The 18,603-nt window shown below is 45.3% G+C and overlaps 1 protein-coding gene across 1 annotated transcript in view; it reads left to right on the top strand.

Annotated features, from left to right (window-relative positions):
- JAML (junction adhesion molecule like) overlaps window positions 1-18,254 on the top strand; it is a 29,563-nt gene extending 11,309 nt beyond the window's left edge. The window contains exons 5-10 of the mRNA XM_052653082.1: window positions 4,201-4,313; window positions 6,027-6,264; window positions 9,501-9,639; window positions 12,533-12,593; window positions 14,241-14,327; window positions 17,783-18,254. Coding sequence (XP_052509042.1) covers window positions 4,201-4,313; window positions 6,027-6,264; window positions 9,501-9,639; window positions 12,533-12,593; window positions 14,241-14,327; window positions 17,783-17,875 — 731 coding nt within the window. The 3' untranslated portion in view covers window positions 17,876-18,254. The remainder of the gene's footprint in view (window positions 1-4,200; window positions 4,314-6,026; window positions 6,265-9,500; window positions 9,640-12,532; window positions 12,594-14,240; window positions 14,328-17,782) is intronic.
- The last annotated feature ends 349 nt before the right edge of the window (window positions 18,255-18,603 follow it).

Below are 18,603 nucleotides of genomic sequence, written 5' to 3'. Positions count from 1 at the left end.
AAGAGCCCATGCTCCGCAGCAAGAGAAGCCACGACGGTGAGAAACCCGCTCAGTGCAACTAGAGAGTGGTCCCTGCTCTCCACAGCTAGAATAAACCTGCACACAGCAATGAAGACCTAGTGCAACCAAACATAAAAGATTGAAAAGAAGAAAACAACAACAAAAAAGTGTGAAATGGAAGAACAGTCTATGTCCTCAGGAGGGCTTGCTTTCTAGTGCAGGAGCTAGGATCTAGACCCCTCTCCCTGCCAGCTTGCTTAGGTCTGTCCTTTCAATGAGCTCCTTTGGAGCACCCAGCTCTCCTCTCTGGTGACACACTCATCACACCTGTTCAGTTGTGTCCGAACACTTGCATCTGTGTTCTTGGTCTCATGACCAGCCCCAGGCACAGCACCTGGCACAGAGTATGCAGTCAATAAACATTTGTCAAATGAATGAAATCCTTAGGTTAGCATCTCTCACTTGCATCTGATTTCTAAAAAAATGAAGTGGTAGACGGAATTGTGGAAAGTGGCCTCTGACCTCACTCCTAACTTCATATTAATACTTTTTATCAATTGCATTTTTTTACTTTGATTTCAAAGCAAGGGCTCTCCGGGAAGAAGAAATGAACCAGCTACCTGTGTCTCCCAAGGAGTATCTTTGAGTTACCCCTTTCTTCTTTGTTCTCTGATGCTGGCCTTGAGAACATGCAAGCATGTCCTACAAAATGGTGCCTTTTCCTGCTTAGAAGAGACACAGAGGGAACAAATCCAAAGCAGGCAATTTTAAGAGTTGAGTCCTTGGGAGTAGGCTAGAGCAATTTTATGGGAGGCAGATATTTTCCAGTAGCCAGTGGAGCAACGAGTATTTACTTTTGCCTTCAAGCCAGAGTGGGAATAGCTCTGAGTGCTAACCACTTGCCTGGTGACCATCTACTCCCAGGTGGAAACTCATGTGTGGCTTCCTCCACGAAATTTACTCTTCCGTTTGTTATTTTTCCGTCTTTCTACTGCTTCAACTCTTTTACTTGTAATTCTTATTTTAAAAGCTAGAGACAGTTTTCTTTTTCTTTGCTTTTCTCTCTTTCTTTTTCAAGAATTTGCTTCCTTGTATTCTGGAAAGGATTTTAAGGCATCTGAATGTGTGTGTTCACCGATTATATAATTACACTGTATAGATATATAATAGTTAACGAGATGTATAAAGAGAACAAAAACTAATTGTTGCTCAAGCATGTGCATATTATTTCAATCATGTGATCTGTATTTTTAAGATTCAAAATAGAATTAAAGTTTTCATAGCAGATGAATTGCCTGAACAATGTTTTGAGTTGTTCAGGGAGAGAAAATACTCTTACTGAAGAGACTCATGCACGTGGTAGGTGGCATAGTAGGTGAGCTTTAGGTGACTTCTGGATCCTAACTTCATTCAGTTCAGTTCAGTTCAGTCGTGTCCGATTCTTTGTGACCCCATGGACTGCAGCACGCCAGGCCTCCCTGTCCATCACCAACTCCCAGAGTTTACTCAAACTCATGTCCTTTGAGTCGGTGATGCCATCCAACCATGTTATCCTCTGTCGTCCCCTTCTCCTCCTGCCCTCAATCCCTCCCAGCATCAGGGCCTTTTCAAATGAGTCACCTCTTCGCATCAGGTGGCCAAAGTATTGGAGTTTCAGCTTCAACATCATTACTTCATTACTCTAGTTATTTTTATTCTATTCTAATCTCTTCTCAATTTATGAAGGTCTGTGATACTAGAAAGAAAGAAAGTGAAGTTGAAAGTGGAAGTCACTCAGTCATGTCCGACTCTACGAAACCCCATGGACTATACAGTCCTTGGAATTGTCCAGGCCAGAATACTGGAGTGGGTAGCTTTTCCCTTCTCCAGGGGATCTTCCCAACCCAGGGATCAAACCCAGGTTTCCCACATTGCAGGCAGATTCTTTACCACCTGAGCCACAAGGGAAGCCCAAGAATACTGGAGTGGGTAGCCTATCCCTTCTCTAGCACATCTTTCCAACCCAGGAATTGAACTGAGGTCTTAGGCATTGCAGGCAGAAACTTTATCAACTGATCTATCAGGGAAGCCCCATGATACTAGAAAAAGCCTACAAAGGTCCACCTAGTCAAAGCAATGGTTTTTCCAGTAGTCATGTATGGATGTGAGAGTTGGACCATAAAGAAAGCTGAGCACTGAAGCATTGATGCTTTTTAACTGTGGTATGGAGAAGACTCTTGAGAGTCCCTTGGACTGCAAGGAGATCAAATCTGTCAATCCTAAAGGAAATTAGTCCTGAATATTCATTGGAAGGACTGATGCTGAAGCTGAAACTCCAATACTTTGGCCACCTGATGGGAAGAACTGACTCATTGGAAAAGACCCTGATGCTGGGAAAGATTGAAGGCAGGAGGAGAAGGGGATGACAGAGGATGAGATGGTTGGATGGCATCATTGACTTGATGGACTTGAGTTTGAGCAAGCTCTGGGAGTTAGTGATGGACTGGGAAGCCTGGCCTGCTGCAGTCCATGGGGGTTGCAAAGAGTCAGACACAACTGAGCGACTAAACTGAACTGATGATACTAGAAAGGAGGGAAGATAATGAAATAATTAAAAGTCCATGTTTTAGAATCACATCTGACAGGCTTTAAATTTTAATTTAGAGAAAGTTCCTAATATTTGAAAGACAAATTTCAGTTGTATAGACAGTTTTCTTACAAATAAAAATAATGTTAACTTCCTGTACTTTTGCTCTAGAATCAGCCATCTTTCCACTTATGTGAGGTGGTAACAGTAAAGGGGGTGAGAACGCGTGGGCTTTGTTTTCACTCAGGCCTGGGTGTGAGTTCTGCTCTGCCTTTTACTGGCCATGAAGTGCTGCTCTCATGCAGTTTCTTCCTCTGTGAAATGGGAGGATAATAGTGCATATCTCAAAATATTGTAATGACTAGGTGATAACCTAGGTGTTTACCACATGTCTGGTGTGTTGAAAGAATTCAGAATATTTAGTTCTTATTATTGCATTTAAAATATAGGGTTCAATTCTTGATATACTCATAGATTTAGAGGGCATTTTCTTCACTATTGATATTCTTTGGAGTGAATTTTTATTACTTCCAAAATAATTCCCTCCATAGAGTTCCAAGTTCATAATATTTTCTTTTGTTTTCCTCCCACTGTACATCTTTCCTGCTGAGCGGGAAGTTAGTGTTCTCCCAGGGACACAATTTGGATGAAAAAGTTAGCTGATGTGCTGTGTTGCTTTGTGAGCTTTGCTCAATGCTCTTTTGAACTCTGTCCAAATAAGACCTAGACTTGTGTCTCCCTTAAATACCATCCTGCCTTTCATTTCTTGACTGACTTTGCGGTTCATTTATATAGAGCACTGTTGGAAAATCAGAAGCATCTTTCTTATTATTTTCTTTTTCAGGGACTTCTTAAAATGACATAAGTAGTAAATATATGATGGGATCAGCTGTTTACACAAATAAGCAGGAGGAAATGACTACGAGTTGGAAAGCCAAGAATGGGAGGAAGGGGGAGCAGGTGTGGAAGGGGGAACAGGTGGGGAAGTGGAGACAGGGATTAAAATGAGAGAAAAGTCAAAAGGAAAACTGTCTGTTGTTTGACCTAATTAGCAAGCAGTCCTGTGACCTATAGTCTAGCGAGAATTGTCCTAAGCAAGTCCTAAGACAACTTGTAAAAGAATTAAGTAGAAGAGAGTCACCCATGATTCAGTTTTTCACCTGGCAGAGCCAGTGGGTTATTTACAAGAATGAGAGTTATTTCTACTTCCTGTTTGTGTTAAGCAGATGTGGTTCCTCAAGTGGGCGAACAGAAAGTGGAGGGCTTCATGGTTTTCCATTCTTTGTTACAGGCTTGAAGTGAAGTTGGGGCTTGTGGGAGAAGTTCTAGGAAAGAAGAAGGAGAAAGGAATTAAAGAGAAGCCAGAAAGTGTTTCTTGACATCAGTGGGACCCTCAGACTTGATGTTGTGCTGACAGCTAGAGGGTGCTCTCTTATCCTTGGGGTATCGTGTTGGTTTGATGAGAAGCCTCCGAATATTCTGGCCGCACAGAGGGAAAGTGTGCAGTGTGTGGTGGTGACATTGGTTTTACTGCTGAGGATCTTTGGCTAAACATGATCTCTTCCAGAAGTTCTTTGGCTTCTAGAGATTATACTTTGAGTGTGACTTGATTTATCATTTTATTTTATCCCCAGAGCTGATGGTTCATGTGGGTGATTCGACTCGGATGGGATGTGTTTTCCACAGCACAGAAGAGAAGCACGTGAGCAGGGTAGACTGGATGTTCTCATCAGGAGAGCCTGCCAAGGTACGGAGGAGACACCCTTGTTGTGTGGTGCCAGGACAGAGTGGGGACAGCAAGAACCTAGGCATCAGGTGCCACATGGTGGTCTTATGAGGGCTTGGACTTTGGAGTTTGTTAAAAAAAAAAACTGGGCCTCTTAGTTTGGCTGGGCAATTTCAGCTTCCAGTTGGGAAAAATGACTAATGAAGATGGTGAAGAAGCAGATGTTGCTACTGTTCGACTTTTTGGGTTGTCAAGATGCATCTAGGACATGGTAATTTAGAACACTGGTTCATGACTTGGCTACAGCATCTTGGTTTTATCCTTTCTCTCTCTTTTCCTTTTTATAAAATTCATGGAATAACAAGGGGGAATGCTTTTGGTGACCTAGCCAGGAAAGCAATGGGTTAGGCATAAGAATGACCGTCTTATTTGGGTTATTTTTGTGAGTTTTCTTCTGCACCCCTTCACCCCATTTATGTGATGGGATTTTCTTTGTCTTCATGGACGTGTTGAATGTTGGGATTAGTAATCCTGGAGGCCAAGATGAGGAGGGTACTTCACAGGAACGCTGAAGCAGTAAACAGCAGGTTAGTTCATTAGACCAGTAGATGTCAACTATGGCATGGTGATGTCCTGATGAGTCAAGCTGTGTCTTGAGAGACATCCCACATAACTTATTGTTAATAAAAGTTAAGATACAAAGCTTAGAAAAGATTTACCTTTTACAAATGAAGACTTATTCCAGGTCATCCATACAAAATGTCATTTACACTCAGTTGATTCCTATATGCTGTTTGAGTGGATCAGAAAGGATGGCTTCATGGTGGGGTCTGGGGAATTACAGGTAGTTTCAGTTTCATCTCTGGGAACCCATTGTATATTTAATTGTCATCCACCAAACTGAGTCACAGCAGAACATAGGATGATAGTTGACATTTGTGAGTTATGAATTTGAATCACAAGAGACAACAGGTTAGGTGCCAGGTCTTTTCATTCATATTTGTGTCTGTATCCTCATTTCCTATTCTTAGAAACTTCTAAAAGATGATGGTATTTATATACTTTTTTGAAAAATTCTGACACTTTTTAATTTAACAAGTATTTTTAAAGCGCCTGTTATATGGTGAACACTCATAGCTCCTGCCCTGGTGGGAGACTTACAATCAAGATGGAGGGAGATACAGAGAAAAATAATGAAGAAATAGGAATTTCCCTGGTGATCCAGTGGTTAAGAATTCGTCTTGCAATGTAGGGACACTGGTTTGATCCCTGGTCAGTAAACTAAGATCCCACATGCTGTGGGGCAACTAACACCCAGTGCAGCCAAATAATAGTAATAATGAAGAAATATATACACAGTATGTCAGGTAATAGTAAGAGCTATGGAGAACAAGAAAGCAGGCTTTTGTGATTGTTTTTTTATGTAGGTGGTCAGGGAGGCCTCACCAAAAAGGTAACATTTGAGTAGAGGTCTCGGGGAAGTGAAGGAGGCAACCATGTGTCTGTCTAGGTGGGAAGAGTGTTCCAGGCATAGGGAGCAGCAAGTGCAAAGGCCCTGAGGCCAGCACTCAGGAGCAGCAAGGAGGCTGGTGTGGACCCGTGTGTCTGTGGCTTTGTGTTTTCTGATACTTTCTGATGATACCTTTACTGCTTCTACATGTAGGGCCTGTGAATCCCAAGAGCTCCCTCCAACCCCAGTCCTTCAGTCTCCTACATTTTGCCTTTCCCTTCTAGGAGGAGATTGTGTTGTGCTATCAGCCCAAACTCAGGGCACCCAAAGGGTACCCCCAGAACTGGGGCCGCTTCCGGAACCGTGTAAACTTGGTGGGAGACCCTTCCCGCAATGATGGCTCTATAATGCTCCACGGAGTGAAGGAGTCTGATGGAGGAAACTACACCTGCAGTATCTACCTGGGGAACCTGACCTTCAGGAAAACCACTGTGTTGCAAGTGATCCTGAAACAGCCCCGAAGTACGTAACATCTGGCCGGGTGGGGAGGAGGCGCTGCATAGCTGGTAGGCAGGGGCAGCGCTAGGGTGAAGCTGGAGAGGCTTCTAGGATGCAAAATTTAAGGAGGCATCACTCTCAGGTCCTGTACTTGCCTGCCCCTGATAAGCCTCGTACTTATCAAGCACTCCTACCCTGTGCTTGCATGACCTTGAGAGTAATCCCTCCTTAAATTTGGTCCCCTAGGCACCTTGCCTGCCTCACCCTAGTGCTTCCCTGATGGTAGGTCAAGGGAAAAAAAGGTAATAATACTGAGTGAATGCCAACCCCTCTGCCAAGCCTCACTCATGGTTTCTGTAATATACCAGTTTAAAGATACAGGAGCTCAGAGATGGATTGGGGTCATTTTGACTTGGCTTCAAAGGAGATGCTCTATGCTCTGTAGTAGAAGGGAAGATGCTCCTGAGCTGGTGAGAGACAGCTAAGAACAGAAGAAACAGGAAGGGGAAGGAACCAAAAATAGAAGGAGTTTCTGATCCCAGGTTCTTTATTCTGGCAGTGTGTATTAAGGCCATTGGTGAGGAGGAGAGTAAAGACTCAATTGTGTTGACTGAGAGAGGTTGATAAGTAAGGGGTTAAAGTTAAACCAGCACCCAGTTAGCAGTCAGGATGTGGCCTGTGGACTTTGCCTTTTGCGAGGGCCCCAGGGGTTGGCTGTGGTTGGCTGGGGGCAGGGATAGGGGTGAGGAAGCACCTCTACCCTCAATACCTCTGGCCAGAGACTTAAGTCCATGGAGGCACCTTCTTGTCAGTAACGGAGGATGCCAGCTGGGGAGGGAAGCAGGACAGATGGCTTTCTTCACTCTCAGAAGTCTTCCCTCTGCTTCACAGGAAAGAGAAGCCATTAGCGGGGGCTCATGCAACTTCTGATACCTCCACACCCGCAAGCAGACCTCCATCTACTCCATCCTCGTCTTTGCCTGCCATCCTGAGCTCCCTTCCCTCTGGGGGCTTATCTGAGCCGCTGTGCTTCTCCTCCTTCTCAGGACCCTCACAACATGCCTCTTTAAGCTCACACGGTCCATGGGCTTCTGCCATTAAGCACACGCATACACTCAACTCTTCCCCTTCCCCGTGTCCTTGTCTACTTTAGCTCTCACCCTATGTCATACCTTTTCTTTTTTCCCCTCTTTCACTTGACCTTTATTTATTTATTTATTTTAATTGGAGGATAATTACTTTGCAGTATCGTGGTGGTTTTTGGGGCACATCAACATGAATCGGCCATAGGCATACACGTGTCCCTTCCCTCTTGAACTCCTCCCCACGTCCCTCCTCACACCACCCCTCCAGGAGACACAGACATAAAGAACAGACTTTTGGACTCAGTGGGAGGAGTTGAGAGGGTGGGATGATTGGAGAGAATAGCATTGAAAGATATATATTACCATATGTAAAATAGATAGCCAGTGTCTTACTTTTTCTTGAAACACCTTTATTGAGATACAACTCACACGCCACACAATTCACCCATTTAAAATGTACAACTCAGTGGTTTTAGTATATTCTGAGTTGTGCAACTTTCATCGTGATATATTATACATTTCTTTCTAGACACAGTCAGATAGTTTGCTAAAGGACTGAACTCAATGTCTTCTGTCTCATCTTGAATTAACTCCTAGTACTCTGCAGTCAGCCTTCTACTTGCACCTCTCCTCCAGTGTAGGTCACCAGTGGCACTCTAACTGCCCATCCTTGACCTTGCCCACCCCAGTAGCATTGAACACCATGTTCTGTGTACATTTAATATATTCTGTTAGACGCAACCTATCTGTCCATCCATCCATCCATCTGTCTCTGTATATGAACTCCACCCAGATATTCCACAAATACTCAAACACAAATAATCCAAATCTACCACTCACACCTCTCCCCTGCCCACCTCTCCAGCCTCAGTCGATGCCACTGCTATCGACACAATTATCCAACTGGATAATCGTACTGGATATTATCCAACTGAAAAATTGCCTGGGAGTCGTACTTGATTTTTCCCTTTCCCAGGACCCCTAGTCTAACAAGTCAACAGGTCCTGTGATTTCTACTGCTGACTTTGGATCTGTCTTCTTTCTCATCTGGCACCATCCCCTGGCATCGTTCTGCCTGTCGACCTGTCTTAGACTGTAGGCCTCTCACCAGTCTCTGCTTTTGCTTAGTCGCTACCCCTCATTCTCGGTGCGATCTTTCTCAGTCACAAATCTGAACTTCCTACAACCTTTCAATGTCTTCTCCATTGCCTACAGAAAAAAACAAAACACAAAGCAAAACAAAAAATTGAAACAAACTCCTCATTGAGATAATCAAGGTCCTTCATGACTTAGATCCTATTATCTACCCAGCCTCATTCCCCATCATGCCCTCAAACACAACCTTTGACCCAGAGCCGTGGACCTCTCTAGTTTCTCTAAGCACCATCCTGAACCTAAAGGCTCCAGATGTTGAGTTTAATGTCCCTACCTCCCCCACCCCAATCCTCCCATTGTTGCTAAAATCTTTGATAGTTCGTTTCAGACTCAAACTTTAGAACTTTTGCTGACAAAGTCTCAGGTTCTGCTCCCCATAGAACCGGGAGCCCTTTCCTCAGCGCTGCTTTGTCCTGCATGCGGACTGCTCTCACAGTACCTATAGCGTCCGTGGCATTCCGTGCACACCCTCCCCCTCCTTGAGGGCACGGACCATGCGTCATTGGTCTTTGTATCTTCCGTGCCTAGTACTGTCTGGCACCCAGGAGGTGTTTGATGTATGTGTTTGGAGTAAATTGAGGAAATGGGTAAAGGGTGCTATATAGATGGATGGAAGTGTCGTGCTTGGTATCACGACTATGGGGCTGTGTTGTAGCCTAGATACCTTTGAAAACAATCACTTCACCACAGAAAGGGCAGCAGCCTGTAACATGTCTGTTTTTGGTGAACCACATTTTAAGATAGAATTGTTAATGTAAACGGAAACTCTGCTGTACGTCAGGTGATATTCTGTTTACCTACCCACCTTCATCTATATTTTAAGGGTAAAAAGGGGTGGGCAAAGGCTGGTTCTCAATCTAAAGGGGTCAGTTGGAGTCCCAGTGATTCCATGTGGGGTGAAGTCTGGCCTTCTTCCCCTGCTTCCTGACGTGGCAGTTGCTGCTTGGCATAGAGCTGGTGAGGCTCCCAGCTCTTCTCTGGAATGTTGCGGCTCTGTCATTGCTCTTCTCCTTTCCCAAGCACTGGTGACCCCGGTAGCCCTCAGACCAGAGATCCTGGATGGTAACCAGCTGGTGATCATCGTGGGGATTGTCTGTGCCACCATCCTGCTTCTTCCGGTTCTGATACTGATTGTGAAGAAGGCCTATGGAAATAAGAGGTACGGGGCTGCTCCCATCTCTTGGACTGGGAGGCTGAGGCGCCTTTAGCCTGAAGTGGAAGAGAGTGATAGGACCCTATGCGTACCATTTTCAGGGAAGGGTGTATTTTATTTATTTTTAGAAAGGTTTATTTATTTGTTGCGGTGGGTCTTCTCTAGTGGCGACCAGTGGGCTTCTCGTCACAGCGGCTTCTCTTGTTGCCGACACGGGCTCTAGGTGCTCAGACTTCAGTCATTGCAGCAAGTGGGCTCAGTAGCTGTGGTGCACAGGCTTAGCTGCTCCATGGCGTGGGGGACCTTCCTGGACCAGGGAATCGAGCCTGTGTCCCCTGCATTGGCTTGAGGATTTTTAACCAATGAACCACCAGGGAAGCCCAGAAGGGAGTATTTTAAACTAGCCACCATCTGGGGTAATCATGTTTGATGTCGTCATCTAGTGACCCCACCCCTTTTGCTCACTGTTCAATCTCTAAGTCGCCTCTGACTCTTTTGCGACCCCATGGACTGTAGCCTGCCAGGCTCCTCTGTCCGTGGGATTTCCCAGACAAGAAGAGTAGAATAGGTTGCCATTCCCTTCTCCAAGGGATCTTCCTGACCCGGGGATCAAACCCATATCTTCTGCATTGGCAGGTGGATTCTTTACCACTGAGCCACCAGGGAAGCCTCCTCTGTTCTTGGTTGTCCTGAAAGGCCTTGCACATTCCCACATCATCCTCATTTTATAAGATTACAAAGACTTACAAATGTTTGTCCAAGTGGAGCATAATTAACAGTATAAATCCTATGCAAGAACCATAATGGTGCTATTCAATGCCTGAGAGAAATGATTTTTGAATTAGCCATAGTACGTATACACTTTTTTGAGAAGCTCAGATTTTGAGGGTTGTCAGTGACTTTATTTGAAGGACCACATTTTAATTATGAGAAGCTACTTTTGAATGGACAGCCTCTCAGGTCCTAAATTATTTTTAGGGAATGTATTTTTAAAGGCTTGAAGTTTTCCTGTACATGCATGCTCAGTTGTGTCTGACTCTTTGCGACACCATGGACTGTAGTCCTGCAGGCCCCTCTGTCCATGGGATTTTCTAGGCAAGAATACTGGAGTGGGTTGCCATTTTCTCTACCAGGGGATCTTCCCGGCCCAGGGATTGAACCTATATCTGTTTGCTTCCTGCATTGAACAGGCAGATTCTTTACCAGCTGCACCACCTGAAGTTCTCCTAGTATCTCAGAAATTCGCAGATGCTCTGGCGTGAGCATCTTGCTAGGGCAAGTTGACCCTCCTTTTGAAATAGTGTCAAGGGGCAAGAACCCCCATTTAGACTGAGTAGAGCTGGCTTTTAGGTCTCCTTTCCCCATGGGACATGGATCATACAGAAACTGCTGGTGTCTGCTAGGTTTGCATTTGACTCCCCAGGGGCTTTCTGACTTGGTTTTGAAATTGAAAGTCTTTGCTCTGGGCAGGTGGGCAACACAGAACGAAGAGTTAGACAATGTGGCTTCCCTATCAGCTCACCTCCCTGATCTGGACCTCAGTTTCTCTCAAAATGAAGAACAGAACTCCCATGTCTGTGTATCTGTTTATTCTAAAGAATAATCAGATGGATGTGTTGAGATTTGTGCATAAACATGGTTGCTGTAACAAAAGTTATAATTAAAAACTGAAATCATTGCCTGAAAATCAGTGCCTGTCAGAAAGGTAATGATCCAATGAATTGGTATTCCAGTCGATGAAATACTGCTCAGCCCTGTATGTAATGATGGGAAAAGATGTCCAAGAAGTAATATACAATGTATAGTAGGATCTTATTTTAATAAAAAAGTAAATTATGTAATTCTCACTTCAGCAGCACATATACTAAATATATTCTGTGTGAGTATACTTATGCAATGAGAGAAGTTTGGAAGGATAATTTTAAAATACTCATAGTGCTATTTGGGAGAAAAGAAAAGGTGTGTCCTACGAGGGTAGGAGGTTTACTGGAACTTGAACTTCAGACTGTCTACATTTCTGTATTATTTGAATTATTTTACAATCAGAGCATACAACTTTATAATCAGGAAATATGATTAAAATATTTACACTTTGAGACAAAAAAACAGATTCCCTTCTCGCTTTAACCCTGGTTGTTGTTTTTAGCTGTACTTCAGGCCAAAGTAGAAAAACGGAAGGCCATTCAGTAGCAAAAGCAGAAGGCAGATGGTCAAGAGGTCAAAGGCCAAGGGGCAAGGAAGAGGCCAGAGCTCCTAGCCCTAGGTGTTTGCGGGGTTGATTCTGCTTGTCCTTCCAAGAGTGTCCCGGAGCCTTTGAACTGGTGTCTTGCTGAGTTTCTGCTGCCCCCTGCTGGTCCAGCTTCTTCTCCCTAGTCCTCGGAAATGATATTGAATCCCATGGAGTCCCTCTATTAAATCACTTAGAATTGTTCTGGACAGGAAGTTATTAGGGTGACAGTAGAGAGGCTGAGGGCTTCCCTTGTGGCTCAGCTAGTAAAGAATCCGCCTGCAGTATGGGAGACATGGGTTCGATCCCTGGGTTGGGAAGATCCCCTGGAGAAGGGAAAGGCTACCCACTCCAGTATTCTGGCCTAGAGAATTGTATGGATTGTATAGTCTATGGGGTTGCAAGAGTCAGACACCACTGAGCAACTTTCACTCACTAGAGAGGCTGAAGCTGTCTTCAGCCCAGGCTTTATCTAAATACTTATCTGCTCTCCATTAAAGAGATGCATGCCTCAGATTCTAAGCTGAGCTGTGTAGTGCGGGCTGAAGGTGTCTAGAAGTGGGTCCTCCTCTGGGGTCTTTTTTTTGTAAAAACTCTGTGTGGTCTTGTGTTATCACCCTTGACTCTACAATGCCAGGTGGTTAATTGCACGTGCTTTTCATGTCTTTGCAGTTCAGTCACTTCCACCACTCTGGTCAAAAGCCTGGAGAACACAGAGAGGGCTCGTGCAGAGGTAAGAGAGGAATTCTGCCATTTTGGAACCTCCCTGGCAGTCCAGTGGTTAAGACGCTGTGCCTCCAATGCAGGGGACATGGGTTTGATTCCTGGTCAGGGAACTAAGAGCCCACAGGCCTGCAGGGCCAAATAAATAAATAAAATAATAAAAGAAGACGAACCAAAAAACAGAATTATGCTGTTTTGCAGCTGTGCCCCATGAGGACAAGTGGAGACTGCTCCAGCACCCAGGTGGTGTCTTTATCATTCTTCTGAGAACTGTGTCTCATTCATTGTTATGTCTCAGCACCTCCAGTGCCTGGCCCAGAGCAGTGCTTAGGAGATCTCCATCACGCAGTAACAGCCCAGGAGAAGTGAACAGCGTAGTGAGTAGGGGTGGGTGGGGCCAGCCCAGCAGCCCAGCCCAGTCTTGGAGGGTCCTGGGAAAGAGGACTGGACTTGGAATTGAAAAGCCCAGCTCTGCCACTCCCTGAGCCTCTGATTTCTCATCCCCCAAATGGGGATAAGGACAAACCTATTTGCCCAGCTGTGAGGTTCAAATGATGTGATGCTGTGTGCAAGTGCGGTGTAGTCTCTGAGGCGTTGTATCAGTATGAGGGGTGATTATGATCCACTCTGAGGTTCAGTGAAGGGGTTAATAGTTCCGATTAAATATTCAGGAACCTTTAGAAAGAGAGAATCAAGAACTTTTTCTTGATCATACCAGTTTGTGATAGTTTATATAAATAATAAATAATTGCTACTAGGAACTGAGAAATGGATTAATTTCCTTGAACTCCCTCCCCCCTTTTTGTTCTTTCTCTTCTTCCCTCCTTCCTTCCCCCTCCCTCCCTCTTTCTTTCTTCCTTCCTGTTTTCCTCCTTCCCGCCTTCCTTTCTTTCCTTTGAAAAACTCTTCTTACATACCTATCCATCTTTTGGGCTGTTTGTGACCCAAGAGTAGGGTTTTCTCACATCATAGTACAGGGGACTCCAGAAGTCCAAGAATTTGTCACTGGATGATATCACTTGCCCAAATAGTGACAGGGATGGGAGTCACAAAGTACCCCTGACCTCACAGACATGAAGTTCAGTGAGGGTTGTTCTTGCCAGTTAAGCCCTATCGGAGAGATGATGACAATTACGTGCTGATGAATGTTGTCCTGCCAAGACTCTAATTAGGAGGAAATAACTACAAAATTCAAATCATTAGGCAGAATAAGAATTCTCTGCTGCTACCTCAATGCCCATCCAAACAAAGATGTTGGACATTTTTTTTTTCTGGTCATACCATGGGACAAGTGGAATCTTAGTTCTCGGACCAGGGATTGAACCTGGGCCCCCTGCATGGGGTGTGTGGAGTCTTAACCACTGGACCACCAGTGAAGTCCCAGAGATTTGACTTTTGAACCAAAGACTTTGGTCCTTAATATAGTGCTCTTTGCCAATGAGTTAATTTTCAGAAAGTCTGAGGACTGGATTATTGTGACCTATGATCATTCTGCAGCTCTCAATAACCCCCAGAACCCACTGATTTTGGGGCTTGTGAACATAGGGGGTGCCCTATGAACATAGGGGGTCATAAGAACATAGAAAAGAAAGCCTTTTCTCTGGCATGTAAGATTTGTTGAGTATTAAGGATGTTTATATGATTTTCTCCCCTCCAGAAACATATTTATTCCTCAATAACCACACAAGAGGTGAATGATGAGGAAGAATCAAGTGGAAAATCAGAGGCCACCTACATGACCATGGTGAGGAATGTTCTGGGTTCCACTGAGCCCGGTGTCTGGAGGCAGGGAAAGGACTTGGGAAGGATATGGCAGACTCACGGGGGATGGATGTTGCTAGGTTTCCTGGTGGGAGCAGGGGTGGGGGTGAGGTGGGGTGGTGGTGGGGTGGGGGGACACTCTGCTGAAGGCAGAACTTTTTCTAGGTAGTTGGAAATTGTAAGAAGTTGAAGCTCTGCTGGATAAAAGAGTAGCAACAAACTTGTCCTTATACTCAATTTCGAGTCTTCTGAGCATCTCTAGGGCTAGAGAGGGTTGATCTCAGAGGTAAAAGGAAGTGCCATCATGAGGTTAGACAAAGATCTCTTCCTCATCAGCACAATACTGGTTTAACGCAATGTAGTGAAGAGGGACTGGAAGATCCTTGTACAAAAATCATGTCATGAGGAACTGTTTTCCTCCCTTTCAAAAGGTCCCTTCCGACTCTTAGATTTTTTTGTTCTTGCAGCATAAGATCATTATTTGCACTTTATTAACTGAACACAACACAGATTTGCCATGCGCACTAGATGCTTATATACACATGCCTGCAAGCCCAGCACCAATAACTTCCTAGTGCGTGTTGTGGTAAGGAATTGCTATATTCGATTCAAGCCCTAGGTCCCTTAATGAGTTCCGTGTCTTTCCCTAAGCCCTCTTTATGCTAGTAACACTCTTTATTTGATGCACCACTATGAGAACTCTACTGTTTATGCTGTTTTACCCAGTGCCCCTTTATTTACAGCCCTTACAGTTTTCCTGTGGTGTCGGGATATTTCGCTGCTGTTGTTTAGTCGCTAAGTCCTATCTGACTCTTTCGTGACCTCATGGACTGTAGCCCACCAGGCTCCTCTGTCCAAGGGATCTCCAGGCAAGAATACTGGAGTGGGTTGCCATTTCCTCCTCCAGGGGATCTTCTTGACTCAGGGATCCAACCTGTGTCTCCTGCATTGGCGGTCAGGTTCCTTGCCACTGAGCCATATCCATTGGGATATTTTATGTACTTGCTAATTGCTTTATCATGTTATTAAATTTTATTTTTTTACATTTCTGAGTATGACCGCTTCTCTGCACATATCTTTTAGAATTCCTTAGATTACTAATGGTTTTATCTTTACACTGATTTCTGCTGCTGCTGCTGCTGCTACTAAGTTGCTTCAGTCATGTCCGACTCTTAGCGACCCCATGGACTGCAACCCGCCAGGCTCCTCTGTCCAAGGGATTTTCCAGGCAAGAGTACTGGAGTGGGGTGCCATCACCTTCTCCACACTGATTTCTAGTTGGCTCCAATTCTGGATGGCCAATGTATATCCAAATATATATGTTCTAGTATGTCCTGGAGTGTTACATGTCTTCAGTGTTAGCTTGTGAGCTTCTCCTTCACTGGTATTTTCCTATAATTTTCAATGTTTACTAAACTTACCTGTGTGTGCTCAGTCACATCTGACTCTTTGTGGTCCCATGGACTATAGCCCACCAGACTCCTCTGTCCATGGGATTCTCCAGGCAAGAACACTGGAGTGAGTTGCCATTTCCTGCTCCAGGGAATCCTGCTGACCCAGGGATTGAATGCACACCTCCTGCCCTGGCAGGCAGATTCTTTACACTGGCTCCACATTTGCTGTTGTTTAGTTGCTCAGTCACGTCCCCTCGGGGACTCTTTGCCGACTCCTTGGCCTGCAGCACTCCAGGCCTCCCCATCCTTCACTGTCTCCTGGAGTTTGCTCAAACTCATGTCCATTGAGTCGAAACTCCACTTGGGAAGCCCTAAACTAAATTTACCCACCAGTTGTATTTAAAGTGAAAGTGAAAGTCAATATTTTGCAACTCTTAGATTTTTAAATTCTGTGACTTATTATATACCTTGACATAATCCAACTGCTGGAAGGCTGGATGCTGGATTTCATGTAATAATACAGAGTCTGATTCCTATGTTCTTTTTGTTCAACTCTCCAGGGAAGTCTAGCACCTAGAAAGGACACTGGCTGTGTAGTGAGTAGCGGGTAAGGACAAAAGGAATGAGCTGGCGAGGGACATGATGCTATTTGTAGATAAATAATAGCTAGTCAAGAATCCTCCTACAGTGCGGGAGAACTGGGTTCGATCCCTGAGTTGGGAAGATCCCCTGGAGAAGGGAATGACTATCCACTCCAGTATTCTGGCCTGGAGAATTCCATGGACTGTGTAGTCCATGGGGTCGCAGAGAGTCGGATACGACTGAGGGACTTTCACAATCGGCACCCCAGCCAAGGAGGGAACAGTGTTCTGCTGTGTTCAGGAAGGCTGGCCTCCTCTGTTTATAGGATGATGGCTTGCTTGTGTTTTTTTCCTGTTACACCAGCTCCAAGGACACATGACTCCCAGATGATTGCAACAGAGAAAGGTTCTGCCAGGGAAGAGTGAGATCAGAATCTGGCCTTGCTCCACCAAGTGAAACATGAGCTCCCCTCTGAAGTTGAACATAGTCATTCCCCTTCCCCCCATCCTTCTCCCATCATTGCCATGTGATGCTACAGCAGCTGCCAGAACCTCGTCTTAGAGACCTGCTGATAACGGTGCCTGCTGCTCAGTGTGTCCGTCACCTGGGCGGTACCGTTTGCAGACGCTCTGTGGGACAGAGGTGACGGAGAAGTGAACTACCTTCAATGCCAGCGTCTCATGTTTAGCGCCAGGTGTTTGCGATTTAAACTCTGCAGAAAACAGCACCCATGGCCCCTTGAAACGGATCCAATAAAGCAAGTGTGATAGGGGACCAGGGCCACAGACTCAAAGGCCTTCAGGGGCTGGTCAAGTTATTGCAAAACACTGTGTCAAATTACACACGGCTGTGGGTGAATTCTGGCCTGTGTACCACTTGTTTGAGACTTCAGGTAGGGGGCTGTTATCTGATAGAGAGCAGGGGAAACAAAGAAATTTTGCTTGAAATTTTTTATCATGGATTTTTTTTACATTGATGTTTATTTTTGACTACACCTGCAGTGTGCAGGATCTTAAATCCCCAGCCAGGGATTGAGCCCTTCCCCCTGTGCCTCCCTGGTGTCCTGACCACTGGGCCACCCGGGAAGTCCCAGAACCTTTGCTTTTCTATTAAATTTACTTAAATGGAGGGGCACCATACCATGTCCTCTTTCTGAGGCAGTGTGGCACAATGGTTAAGATCCCTAGCTTTGGAGTTGGACAGACCAGTGTCTGCATCTTTACCCTGACTTAGAAGCTGGATCACCTTGGGCAGGTAACTTGGTTTCTTGAGGTTCAGTTTCCTCATCCTTGATGAGAATAATATTAATAAAACCTACCTCTCGGGTGGTGAGGAACAAATGAGGTAGTGCAGCGTGTGAAATTCAGAACTGGCTCAGAGAGATGGAAGGAGCTCAGTAAATGGTAACTATTATGATTGAAATGCTTCTTACAAATATGCTTTGTTTCTCTCCCCCCCACAGAACCCAGTTTGGCCTTCTCTGAAGTCAGCACCAACTAGCCCACCAGACCAAAGGTCAACTGGGGGAATGGCAAAAACAGAGCAAGCCTTCTGAGAAGAAGGGGTGGTCCTTTTACCCTTGGCTGCACAGAGACTCTCTTTGCTGTGTGTCCTGAGTCCATCCATGTAGCAGTTGTTTCAGACCCTCTGCCCTCCCAGTCCTTTTCCTGTCTCCCTGCTTGGGCAGAGGGCTGACGATGGAGGGCTCGAAGGCCCGCAAAGAGACTGGACAGCCCTGGAGGAAGAAAGGCTGATAAGGGGGAGCATGGACTTGATCCCCCTAGAGTGAGACCCTGGCCATGGGGACCCTGGTCAGCTGCCGCAGTGGCCTCGAGTGTCCCTTCAGGTCAGACCCTCTGCTTGGACGGTGCTCTCTGTGGAAGGTTCCAGAGAAGAATCAGATATAAAAACAACCCCAAATGATTATTCCTTTGGCCAATGATCCCTAAATAAATGCAGTCTGAGGCAATCATCCTGTGTCTCTACCCTGGCTGAAGGGCATGTGGAGTGCTGGTGAAGAATCTATTGTTGGGAACTCCTGAAGCAACTGAAGTGACTGGAGGAAAGCCCTGCTGTGACTCACACATTGGGGGCCAGTTTGAGGCCTGAGGAAGTTTGGGGGGCATGAATGGGTTGGAAGTGGGGTACATCTCTTCGATGTAACTCAGTGCTTCTGGATGCCGGCTGGGTATCAGAGTGGCTGGTGGCTCTTGGCTGGGCCCCACCAGAGGTCTGGATAGACTATAATGGTGGATCTGGAGCACTTGTCTTTTTCAGAAGCGA

Source organism: Budorcas taxicolor, chromosome 15, assembly GCF_023091745.1.
Source record: "Budorcas taxicolor isolate Tak-1 chromosome 15, Takin1.1, whole genome shotgun sequence".
Lineage (NCBI taxonomy): Eukaryota > Metazoa > Chordata > Mammalia > Artiodactyla > Bovidae > Budorcas > Budorcas taxicolor.
The sequence above is the reverse complement of the archived record's forward strand: the minus strand, read 5'-3'. Positions and strand labels throughout refer to the sequence as shown.